Genomic DNA, 13,056 nt, shown 5'->3' with positions numbered 1-13,056 from the left:
AGAATAAAGTTTTGAGTTGAAAACTGTTTGATTTCAGTTTCTAACAACCTGCTAATGCTTATAATTTCAAAAATGACCATTTTTTTGGTCTTTATTAAAATGAAAAGGTTGATCGAAAAGTTTGGGGGATCTAAGAGTGTGGCAGCCCAGTAGTCATGATTACTTCGAATTCTGACAATATGAGGGTCATGCTGCAGGTAGTGCAGCAAGAAGGCACTTATGTGTCTTGCGCATCTCGGAGCCCCAAAATTATTTTCCGGGCTAGATGCAGCTAAAAATTATTATTAATGTTAAATCTGGTGAAGCTTTAGTATAGATGGCCTAATAGGATCAGTGCTGCACACTGCTACAAAGCCCAAATTATTTTCCAGTCAAGATACAGATAAACATAATTAGTAATTTTAAATCTGGTGGAGCTTATTATAGATGGCCTAATAGAATCAGTGCTGCACACTGCTACAAAGCCCAAATTATTTTCCAGCCAAGATACAGATAAACATGATAAGTAATTTGAAAGCTTAAAACGGTTGGTAAGGTGATTTTAACCAATCATCAAGCTTTTACTCTCCCCAGGATGACACAGGGGTAGAAAAGTCGTTTCGGATCCATGATTTGTTCATCTTTATGAACGTGAGTCTGTCTACATTATCAGTGGAGAGCCGCATGCGCTTATCTGTCAGCACACCACCAGCAGCGCTGAACACACGTTCAGACAGAACGCTGGCTGCGGGGCATGACAAGATCTCCAAGGCGTAAGTGGCTAGCTCCGGCCATTTATCCAGATTGGAAGCTCAAAAAGAGCAAGGGTCCAGTGACACAGTCATGGCTTCAATGTTTACTTGGAGATACTCCTGTACCATCGTCTCTAGGCGTTGACTATGTGTCAGACTTCTTGTCTCCTGTGGCCTTGCAAAGGATGGGCTAAAAAAGTGGTGAAATGATTCCGCAAATTTGATGTTACCAGCAGATACTGTGGTTCTGTTACGGTTTGAGTGCTGAACACTTGACGGTCCCACGGTTGGCAAGTTGGAACTGTGAGATTCACTACGTGCACCACTGGTATTTTGTGGAAAAGCACATGTAAGATTCTGCAACAGTCTCTGCTGATACTCCTGCATGCGTGCATCCCTTTCTATGGCAGGAATAATTTCTGCAAATTTACTTTTGTACCGGGGAACTAACAGTGTGGCAACCCAGTAGTCAGGATTATTTCTAATTCTCACAATTCGAGGGTCATGTTGCAGGTAGTGCAGCAAGAAGGCACTCATATGTGTTGCGCATCCAGGAGCACCAAGTCCCTGTTGTGTTGGTGGCGAGGTAACAATCATGCTTCCTTCCTCTGTCCTCTCCCCCCAACCTCGCACAACAGAAATGTGATCAAGGTCTCCCTCATCTGATGAGTCTTCCATCAGTTCGTCCTCCACTTCTTCCTGGGCTCCTGCACCTTCCTCACTAGTTTGGCTGCTACCATGTGCCCTGGTAAAACCATCTCCCCCACCCTCACATGCCTGCCGCCTTGGTGCTGCCGACCGTCTGGACCTTGCAGATGTTAGCCCTTCCGCATACAACTCCTCCTCCTCTACTTCCTCCACCTCCTCTTGTGCCACCACCTGACTCCGAATTCTGTTTAACATGTGCTCCAGCATGTAAATCACCGGAATAGTCATGCTGATAATGGCATCGTCAGCACTAAACATCTTCGTCGCCATTTCAAAACTGTGCAGAAGGGTGCATAGGTCCCTGATCTTAGACCACTCCTCCAGCGTGATTTGCCCCACCTCTGAATCTCGTTGGCCCAGGCTATACGTCAGAACGTATTGCACCAGGGCTTGTCGGTGCTGCCACAGTCGCTGCAACATGTGCAGAGTTGAATTCCACCGGGTAGGCACATCGCATTTTAGCCGGTGAAGTGGCAGGCCCAACGACTTCTGTAGAGATGTAAGTCGCTGAGCTGCGGGATGCGAACAGCGGAAGTGAGCACACAGCGACCGTGCCCTCTGCAGAAGGCCATCTAGTCTGGGATAGTGGGCTAAAAATTGCTGGACAACCAGGTTCAACACGTGAGCCATACAAGGCACGTGTGTGACATTGCCCCGGCGAAGGGCCGCACCCAGGTTTGCAGCATTGTCGCACACGGCCTTCCCTGGTTTCAGGTCCAGTGGAGACAACCATTCATGAAATTGGTTCTCCAGAGCTGACCACAACTCCTCAGCTGTGTGACTCACATTTCCCAGACATTTCAATGTAAAAACCGCCTGATGACGTTGAGCCCTACTGCCAGCATAGTAAGGAGGTGTGCAGGATCCCTTCTGCACAGTTAGAAAGCTTGTGGCATGACCAGACAGGCTTTGGGTGCAGGTGGAAGACCGAGAGGAGGTTGAGGAGGCAGAAGCAGTGGAGGAAATTTGACATAAAGAGGATTGACGCACAACTCGTGGGGACGGCAAGACTTGGACAGCAGCCCCTTGTCCTGCTGTCACCATAGTTACCCAGTGCCCAGTCAGCGACATGCAACGCCCCTGTCCATGCCTACTCGTCCAAGTGTCTGTGGTGAAATGCACCCTGTCACACACAGAGTTTCTCAAAGAAGCGGTGATGTTGTGTGCGACATGCTGGTGGAGCGCAGGCACACCTTTCTTTGAGAAGTAGTGCCGACTGGGCATCTGGTACTGGGGCACTGTGACGGACATAAGGTCTCGAAAATCCTCTGTGTCCACCAGGTGGAAAGGCAGCATTTCTGTAGCCAAGAGCTTGCAGATGGTGAAATTCAACCTCTTAGATTTCTCATGGCTAGGAGGAAATTGTCTTTTACTTGTCCACATCTGAGGGACCGAGGGCTGGCTATTGTGCTTAGACGGGGTTGATAAGGGTGTCCCCGGCAAACTGCCTGTCTGTGAGGAAGATGCAGGCGGACATGTTAGGTTGCCTTGATCCAAAGGTGGTGCTATCGATGTCGGACAGCGCTCAACACCAGCTGGTGTTACCACCTCCAAAGAAAATGATGACCTGCCAATCACGCTGGCTGTTGCGGGTAAAGAGGTGGCAGGTCTGCGCCCCAAAACAGGTGTGACTGCTGTCCCCCCAGTCACAGATGATGAAGAGGCCGCGGATGCACAAGATATGGCAGACGGTGGTTGGCCCGGCCGGCTAGGCCGCATTGTAGCACACTGAGCTTCCCACTGCAACTTATGCTTCATATCCATGTGCCGGTTCATGCATGAAGTACTCAAACTATGTATTTTTTGGCCTCTACTTAGCTTTTGCTGACAAATGTTACAGATAACATGAGTTGGGTCATCTTTATCGATCTGAAAAAATGCCCAGGCTATGCAAGGCTTAGCACCCATGCGACCTGAAGAGCCACCACGACTTGTGGTGAGAGGCAGAGTTGTGTTTGAGGATGCAGTTGTTGACGTGCTTCCAGTACTACGTCTCTGTCCAGGAAGGCGCAACCTGACCTCGTCGTCACTAGCATCTTCCTCCACCTCCTCTGCTGACCTCATCTCTTGGCTGACTGTGGGTTGACAGTAAGTGGGATCTCCAACCTCATCATCATCACCCTGTGCGTTATCACACCCGTTGTCCTCAGAGCCAACCTGTTCCTGCCCTGACAAAAAACTAAAGTTGTCGCTCCAATCAGGTATTTGAGTCTTATCATCGTCTTCCTCATTGTCTCCACCAACAGGAGTTACAGTTTGAGAATGAGGGTCTACATTATGGTCAGAACCTTCTGCGTCTGGTCCTGGATCCGACTCATAAAGATTCTGGGCATCAGTGCAGATCATTTCCTCGTCTGGATTCACAGAAGCGCTGGAGTCGACCTCTGATTCCCAGGCTATAGTATGAGTAAACAGCTCTGCAGACTCAACCATCTGTTCTACCTCATACTCAGACGGGCAGCTGGAGATTTGGGAGCTGTGAGGAAGCAAGTGCGATTGGGGTGACACCTTTGAGGACTGGAGTATTTGTGATGTTGAAGTTGATGTGGAGCAGAGCCCACTTAAAGGAGCACTTGATATCCGTTGAAGCACCTGCTGTTTTTGTGCCTCATCTGGAATTTGTAGCGATTGGCGTGGCCATAAGAAAGGGATCTTATCACATTGTCCGCTAAAAGAAGTAGACATTTTAGTTTGGCTGGAAGATGGTCTTTCTTCTGCAGATGTTACTGTTGCTTTAACACCTACCCCACGGACACAACCTTTTTTCCCCTTCCCAACACGCCTATTCCCCTTTCCACCAGCAGCAAGCCTTTTTCCACTCATTTTGGTGGTTAACTAATTCACAACTCTGGAGTTGTTTGCACAAAAAAACAATGGATGGGAACCGAGCAGAGCTGAGTGGCCAAACTGTGGTATTAGGTCAAAACTATTGGCTGGGTTAGATGCAGAAAAAAATTATATTCAATTTGCAACCTGATGGAGGTCTGTATAGATGGACTAATACAACAAGTCCCACACACAGCTAGAAGGCCAAATATTTTTTCAGAGGTAGATGCAGAAAAAAATTATATTCAGTTTGCAACCTTATGGAGGTCAGTATAGATGGACTAATACAACAAGTCCCACACACAGCTAGAAGCCCAATATTTTTTCAGAGGTAGATGCAGAAAAAAATATATTCAGTTTGCAACCTGATGGAGGTCTGTATAGATGGATTAATAGAACAAGTCCCACACACAGCTAGAAGCCCAATATTTTTTCAGAGGTAGATGAAGAAAAAAATATATGCAGTTTGCAACCTGATGGAGGTCAGTATAGATGGACTAGTACAACAAGTCCCACACACAGCTAGAAGCCCAATATTTTTTCAGAGCTAGATGCAGAAAAAAATTATATTCAATTTGCAACCTGATGGAGGTCAGTACAGATGGACTAATAGAACAAGTCCCACACACAGCTAGAAGGCCACATATTTTTTCAGCGGTAGATGCAGAAAAAAATTGTATTCAGTTTGCAACCTTATGGAGGTCAGTATAGATGGACTAATAGAACAAGTCCCACACACAGCTAGAAGGCCAAATATTTTTTCAGAGGTAGATGCAGAAAAAAATTATATTCAGTTTGCAACCTTATGGAGGTCAGTATAGATGGACTAATAGAACAAGTCTCACACACAGCTAGAAGGCCAAATATTTTTTCAGAGGTAGATGCAGAAAAAAATATATTCAGTTTGCAACCTGATGGAGGTCTGTATAGATGGATTAATAGAACAAGTCCCACACACAGCTAGAAGCCCAATATTTTTTCAGAGGTAGATGAAGAAAAAAATATATGCAGTTTGCAACCTGATGGAGGTCAGTATAGATGGACTAGTACAACAAGTGCCACACACAGCTAGAAGCCCAATATTTTTTCAGAGCTAGATGCAGAAAAAAATTATATTCAATTTGCAACCTGATGGAGGTCAGTATAGATGGACTAATAGAATGATGCTATGCCCAAAAGATTTTACTTCACTAGGTGCAGTAAAAAAATTGGTATTCTATACACAGGTGGTATATCTTGCAACACAGATAGGCTACTCCACTGACTAACACACTCTGCAATAGGCCAAAAAGGATTAGCTTTGCTAGATTCAGCCAAATGCTGTGAAAAAAACTTGCACAGCACTGGCACAGACCTGCCTGGCAAAAACTGATAGGAACTGATGTAACCTAGTCCTGAAAAGGACTCCAATTACAATTAGTCTTTACTCCCACAATCTATCTATTTAAGAGCACAGACCTGCCTGATAAAAGTCGTAGGAAATGCTGTAACCTAGTCCTTAAAAGGACTGCAATCACAACTATTCCCTACTCCCAAGCTATCTGTAGATTTGTGCGAAAATTGGCTTGAAATTAACAAGGTATAGCGCACACAGCAACAGCGGTGCCGTCTAACACGCAGCTGCAGCAGTGAGAAAATGGTGGCGACGGGGAAAATGGCTTGGTCTTATAGGGCAAGGACATGTGACATACACTGCCAATGACACATGCCCTTGCTTGTGTGAAAAAAAGCACTTCGCTCCGTGTGTGCGCTGCTGATAGGCTGACAGATTGCACCTCCCCACTGCAAATGCGGGAAAGAGAAAAAAAAATGGAGATCTTCATTGTTCCTGCAGAGATCCATCCCCTGCCCCTCCCCCCACCCCGCTGTACACTCAAGCTGCGTATTAACATTAATTTTCATCATTACTGAGAAAAAATCCAGTTATGATTTTGGTGCACGAACAGTTATCGAACATAACCTCGAACAGCCGAATTTTTCTCAAATTGTTCGTGTTCGCCGAACGGCTCGAACACCGCCCAAAACAGCTCGAATTTGAGATTGGCGAACAGTTCGAGTAGAACAACGCTCATCTCTAGTCCTCTTCCTTCGACACAGTCAACCACTCCCTCCATCTACTAATTCTCTCTTCTCATGGCATCAAAGACCTTGCAATCTCCTGGATCTCCTCATACCTCTCGAACCGCACATTTAGCATCTCCCATTACACCGCTACCTCCTCATCCTACCCTCTCTCTGTTGGTGTCCCTCAAGGCTCTGGTCTGGGACCCCTACTCTTCTCAGTTTATACTTTTGGCCTTGGACAACTCAAAGTCCCATGACTTGCACTACCATCTATATGCTGATGATACTTAAATCTACCTCTCTGGCCCAGAGATCACCTTTCTGCAGTCCAAATTCCCTGAGTGTCTATAAGCCATATCCTCCTTCTCATCATGCTTCCTAAAGCTCAATGTGGGCAAAACAGAACTCATAATTTTTCCTTTTTCTCACTTAACTTCCCTACCTAATCTATGTTTCACAATAAATTATATCACGCTTTCACCTGTACCGCAAGTCAGCTGACTTGGAGTAACCCTCAACTCTGCCTTGTTCTTCAAACCGCACATCTAAGCTCTTTCCACCTTTTGCCATCTCCAACTCAAAAATATTTTCAGAATCTTTTGTGTACTCATTCTTGAATATACTAACATATTAGTGCATGCCCTCATCATCTCCAGCCTCAACTACTGCAATATCCTGCTTTGTGGCCTTTGTTCTAAAACTCTTGCACCTTTACAGTCCATCCTTAACTCTGCTGCATGATTAATCCACCTCTTGCCTCGCTATTCCTCCACTTATCCCCTCTGAAAATCCCTCCATGGGTTCCCAATTACCCAACGTATCCAGCTAAAACTATTAATATTGACCTACAAAGCCGTCTATAATATGTCTCCTCTGTATATCTCTTAACTTATCTCCCATTACATTCCAAAACGTAATACCCTGTGCTCTCAAGACCTTCTTCTCGCCTCCACACTTAAACGTTCCTCACTTAATCGCCTCCAAGACTTCTCCCGAACATACCCCATACTGTGAAATTCCTAGCCCCAACACGTACGATTACTAGTTTCGGAACTTTCAGACAAAATTGAAAACACATCTCTTCAAGGAAGCATACAGCCTGCAATAACCCTGTTGCCACCTCACCGCCACCAAAACTGCTGCAACCCCCCCCAACCTACTGTCTTGTTCCCCATTATCCAATAGAATATAAGCCCACAAGAGCAGGGCCTTCTCCCCCTCTGTACCATTGTTAGTTTGTTCTCTGTAATTTTTATTTGGATTTTGTATAAAAATAAATAATAATAATAAAAATAATTCCCCTAATCTTTCAAGGTGCTAAAGATCCTCGCCTGTGCCCTGTTTCATGCAATATCATAACGTGCAATGCATGTACATGTGAAGACAGAAGAGTAGACAGGACCAGGAGAGGAGGCTTTAGCCAACGGAGGTGTGGCCTGGAAAGTGCGGTACAAGGGCGAGTGAGAGGCAGGGTGAATATAATTTTATTTCTTACCCATAAATTTATTATGCTTTGGCAGCTGGAGAGACCTCAGATCATGATAAATGTATTTTACCAGCAATTTGATTTGCACTAAATACTGTAAATTCATATGTCATTTTGAGCTAATCTGTGGCTTATTTGAATTAAAGCAAAGTAGCTCATTTTGAATTATGTTATATTTTACCTGCCATGGAGAGAAATTTTGAATTTGTGCACATTTCCCATAAAGAAATGGTCCTTCTATCTCCTTGCATTTTTTAAGATCTTCCAAAGCTTTGGCGAGAACATGAACTGCAGTGTAGATATTGTATGCAACCCTTAAATTGGAGACATCATTGTAAATATTCTGTATTCTGTCCAGCCTCTCTTCCCCTGTGCACACCTTTCTTTGGGGACCCAAGTATCCCTCAGTTGAAAATGTACAATTAAAGGCTTCTTCCCAAAATGTCACTACTAAGTTGCCTGGTAAAGGCATGTTTGGATGGAGCTTGTTGAGGAATTCTTTAAATCCCGGCATTAGTCCATTGTAGAAAGCAAAGCCAACTGTGCCAAATAATAGATGTGAAAAACTCACTATTTTTTGAAGATTAGTCACAGACCATCCTTCACTAGCCACAAATACTTTATCACTGATATTCTCTTTTATCATTTCAGCCAAAATAGGGACTAAATCGATCCCAGGAGTGAAGGCAATGACCACTTTTGCTGTTGACTTTTTCATGACTTTAATTATTTCAGGAGCATTCCGATCTTGTCTGCTTGTCAAAATATTCTCGGTGAAGGCCACACAGGCTCCAGCTCGGACAATCTCTTGTTTGACCAACTGAATCCCCTGTTGTCCATAGTCATTGTCCACTCCAAGTAGCCCAACCCATGTCCAATTAAAGTGTAGCACAAGCTTTGCAATCCCTTTAGACTGGAAGGCATCACTGGGAACAGTCCTGAAGAAGGAAGGAAACGTATTCCGGTCACTCAAGACAGAACTGGTGGAATAGTAGCCGACCTGATTTAAAAAAAACAAATGTAAAAAAAAATTACTTCCTTGTATTTCTTATCTCTCTTGATCCTTCCTTCCATCTTTACATCCCTCTGTTTTTCTTTTTTTCCTTCCTTCCATAACCTTTTTCAATACTTCCTTTTCTCTCTTTCCTTACTTTATTTGATTTCTTCACTGCTTATTTTTTTTCTTTCTTCCCTCCTTCCCTTTTTCCTTCCTTCTTTCCTTGTATCCCTCACTCTCTTTTTTATTTTTACTTTTTTCTGTTTTCCATTACTTCCTTTTTTATTACTTTCTCATCTGTTTTTCCTTCCTTTCTTTGATTCCTTACTTTCATTTTTCTTTCTGTTCCTTCCTTGGTCACTTTTTCTTTCCTGAGGAGATAGCTACCTGCATTGGGCATGGGAATAGAATGTATGTTTTGCACTGCAGAGTCCTTTTATCCTCTTCTAGAAGACCCATGTATAAGCTCCATAATATCTATGACTCTTTCCAGCTCTCCTCAAATAGTTGAGTACAAGCCAAAATAGCGTGATTCTCAACCAAACAGCACAACTCCATTGTTTAGTAGTTGGTTTGGATTTCAGCATCAAAGCTGAAGAGTAACTGCCTTTCAAAATGAAAATCACCCTACAAAGGTGCCTTGACACTATGCTAGACATAATGATGGAATTATCATTCCCCTATCCATATATGAAAAATAAACTCACAAATATGGTTGATACTATGAAACACTTTGAAAAACTTGAAATGACAGGGACTTTCACTGTTGGACAGTAAACCAAACTTTTGCAGCCAACGCCAGGCAACTGCAGCTAAGGCAAAAGAGGTCAGGAGATGCATCAAAAGATGCCTAGATGCACATTATATATGAACACAATACAAACAACTTTAGGACAATTTTGTTGAGAAAAATAAAATATCAGAGCTGGAATTGGGGGCAACCAAAGTAATTATCAATTGTGATTTTAACCTAAAAACTAATTGCAAATATTTCAATAGACTGTACGGAGTTTTGTTTAATGTTTAATTCATACTTACTGTATGACTGGGACTAGAGGAAAAAGGCAATATCCATCATCATAGAAGCAGATTCTTTACTGTTAGAGCAGTGACATTAAGGAACTCTCTGCTGCACAAGGTTCTCACAATCAATTATTGATTGGCAAATACAGCCCACCATTGGGCTTCTACTCTTCCAATAGATTTACACTGTTGGAATATAGGTTGGAATTGCTGGAACTCCAACTTTGTTAGCTTTATGAAAATATTGACACCTTGTCAGTCTTCTTACAAAAACCTTTTCCTGATTTTTTGAGCTGAGACAGTTCCATAAAGGGCACGTGCCGGATGTTTTTCTGAACACTGCTGTTTGAGATGAGCAATTCGCTTTGTACAATCTGGTTCATGATACAGATCAGTGATCTCTTGCCATGGACACACATTTCTTTACCTTCTTGGATGCCAAGTTCAGCTTATGATTAACTGGACTTGTGAGATGGCGTCTGTGCTCTGTACCCTGCACAGATGCCTTAACACTAGGAAGTGGTTTGCAAGGTTCCCGCCCAACTAGAACAGGGTTCTGCAAATAGATTCGCTAATTGCTACCATATAATACTCTCTCTTTTGAGAAATTCCTTCAGGCCCTTCTTGAACTCCTTCAACAAATCAATTATCAAAATATGATGTGTACAGAGAACTCCGTAATCTTACTGCTCGTACAGTAAAGAATCCCTGCCTATGATCTTCATTACATTTTCTTTCTTCTAGATGCACTGGATGTCCTCTTCTCCAGGTTGCATGCCTAGATATACAAAGACCAGTAGATATGTCTGTTTACAGTCTATTCATAAGTTTGGACATATTAAGTAGTGCACTCCAAGATATCTTTTCTCTAAACTGAATAAACCTCAAGTTTGGTAATTCATTATTTTCCGTTAAGGGAACCTGTCACCAGAAAAATGCTATTAACCTGTGGATATGGGGTTAATGTGCAGGATAATAGCGTTTTTAACTTGCCCGGCACCCACACTTAGCCGAACGCTGTGGGGAGAAAATGAACTTTCTTGACCCTGGCAACGTTCTGGTTTCAGTCATGGGGGCAGCGCTGCTGCAGGTTCAGTCTTCGGCAACACCAATGCAGAGCCAGTGTCAGTCAGTGAGAGGGGCGAAGTTACAGCCGCTGCTCACTATACTCAGAGTGGGGACTAAACCCGCAGTGCTCCTTCCCCCATGACTGAACCCTTAACGCTAACGTTCAGTTTCTCCTGGCAGCATTTGGCTAAGTGCGGGCACCGGGCAGGTTAGTAATGCTATTAACCTTCAGATTAACCCCATATCTGAAAGTCAATAGCTGTTTTTCTGGTGACAGGTTCCCTTTAATTATCCTTACTAGGGAAAAACTACAATAATTTCTTATTGTGGGTATTTCAGCCACTTTGATGAATGATGATTTTATGCCTTAGCAGCAGCTGCCTGGCACTGCTGCAAATTCAAAACACAAGTCCATAAGTTTTAACGTATAAATCTATGGTGCTGATCAGAGGATGTGTTTGTATTTATTCTTTGAGAGTGATTCATCATCATACCAAATCTGTATTATCATAAATCATTAAAAGGCCGGTAAGGGACTAGGTGTCTCGAATGACTTGTCCAAGTCAGGTTCCTGGTGGCTTTTCCCATCCCTGTTTCCATAGAGTGACTGGTCTCTTCCATATGCACACAGCGTAAAAACACTGTCTGTTTGAGGGAATGGGAAAAGCCACCAGGAACCTGCTTTAGACTGGTCCTCTGGGACCACAGCCAGCTTTTCCAAGTATGTTTTCTCTTACATGCTACAGTAACACAACCGATGTCTGATTTATGCTGCATGTTGTTCAGGCCTCATGAATCTTCTGTTAGGTTCGCTCAAAATTTTTTGTGCATTGTAAGGCTGATTTATGTTTTGGACAACCATGAACTGTAACTTGGACATTATGGGGTTTCCAATTATACAGAAATTAGAAAAATACACCGCCCTTAAAATGATTTGTACTTACTTGCGGGTACTTGTAAATGCCAAAAATATGGGCAGCAGCTATAGAAAATGTGGATGAAGAAGAACCCACAAATCCATTTAGAGGAACATTGCGGAGACATCGATAATTGGGGATGACTATCTTGTCTCCGGATAAGATTTGTAATATTGCGGCTATGTTTACAGACATCACCCCACAAGAATCATACCAGTGTAATCCCACAGTTATGTTGGGTAAGATGTGTTCATTTTTGTTGATCTCTTCTATAGCAAATAGGAGAGCTTGGAGATGTTGAAGGTAACCAAAATGGAGCCTTGAGGAGAAATAAGATGTCTTACTCAATGAATACAGTAAACCTTACAATTATATTTCCTTTCTTAGCTAATCAATAACTTCAAGGTTATGAGTAAGTCATACTGGCCTCCAAAATCATAAAAGGCCAACCCCATTGATCTTCTCTTTGAGAAGAAAAATGTCTTATTCAACTCAACAATGACTAACTCAACAATTTCTACACTCAACCCTGCAACATCTCTATGCACCTGGTCTCTTCCTCTTTTCCAGATTGTTATGTAGATGTAGGTGTCACTTAGTCAAAAAAGTATCACAGAAATGCCTTGTCTATACTCCATCCTTTCCTTTCCCACTGTATTCAGTATAGAGTCTGAGTTTAAATATCGTGAAGATCAGGATGTAGACACAAAACCTTGGAGACATCTTCACTTACGTTGTACAAGTTGTTTTGGGGGGAATTTCCGTAAAAGAAAGTTGCTTAAAATTATCTGCCACACGGACTGGTATCACTGCCCCAATGATTATATCTGCAGGCTGCTGAATCCCCTCAAGACCTAAAACCTCAAGTTTACATTGTTTTTCTTCATTATAGGATGTTGGTATGAGGGAGGTAAGGATGAAGATCCACACTAGGCTGTATAAAGGTAGCATCATGGATGGTACACCTAAACAAAAGTATTTGAGATAGCACATATAAACATACTGTAAACACCAATTATAAGGCCAAAAGCACCAGAGAAGCACAAAGAACACAGAAGTTTAGGAAAAAACAGGGCAACAAGAGAATGTATCAGCAGACAAAGAAACGGAGAGAGAACAGAAAGAAGTCGGAGTCAACACCTTCTCTGGACTATCTATCTATCTATTATCTATCCCATATCTATCTATTCATTTTTTATTTTCAGTACATGATTAATCATTTTTACCTAGCCATTT

The 13,056-nt window shown here is 42.9% G+C and overlaps 1 protein-coding gene across 1 annotated transcript in view; it reads right to left on the bottom strand.

The window, feature by feature from the left end:
* The window catches only part of LOC141167414 (extracellular calcium-sensing receptor-like), a 70,100-nt gene extending 57,329 nt beyond the window's left edge, over positions 1–12,771 (bottom strand). The window contains exons 1-3 of the mRNA XM_073654820.1: positions 12,554–12,771; positions 11,848–12,139; positions 7,997–8,815 (exon numbers count right to left, since the gene is read on the bottom strand). Of these exons, the coding sequence (XP_073510921.1) occupies positions 7,997–8,815; positions 11,848–12,139; positions 12,554–12,771 (1,329 nt within the window). The remainder of the gene's footprint in view (positions 1–7,996; positions 8,816–11,847; positions 12,140–12,553) is intronic.
* Between the last annotated feature and the right edge of the window lie 285 nt (positions 12,772–13,056).

The sequence above is a fragment of the Phyllobates terribilis genome, unplaced genomic scaffold (assembly GCF_046119375.1).
Source record: "Phyllobates terribilis strain yellow unplaced genomic scaffold, ASM4611937v1 Scaffold_11__3_contigs__length_659146591, whole genome shotgun sequence".
NCBI classification, from domain to species: Eukaryota; Metazoa; Chordata; class Amphibia; order Anura; family Dendrobatidae; genus Phyllobates; species Phyllobates terribilis.
This window is presented reverse-complemented; position numbering and strand designations above follow the sequence as displayed.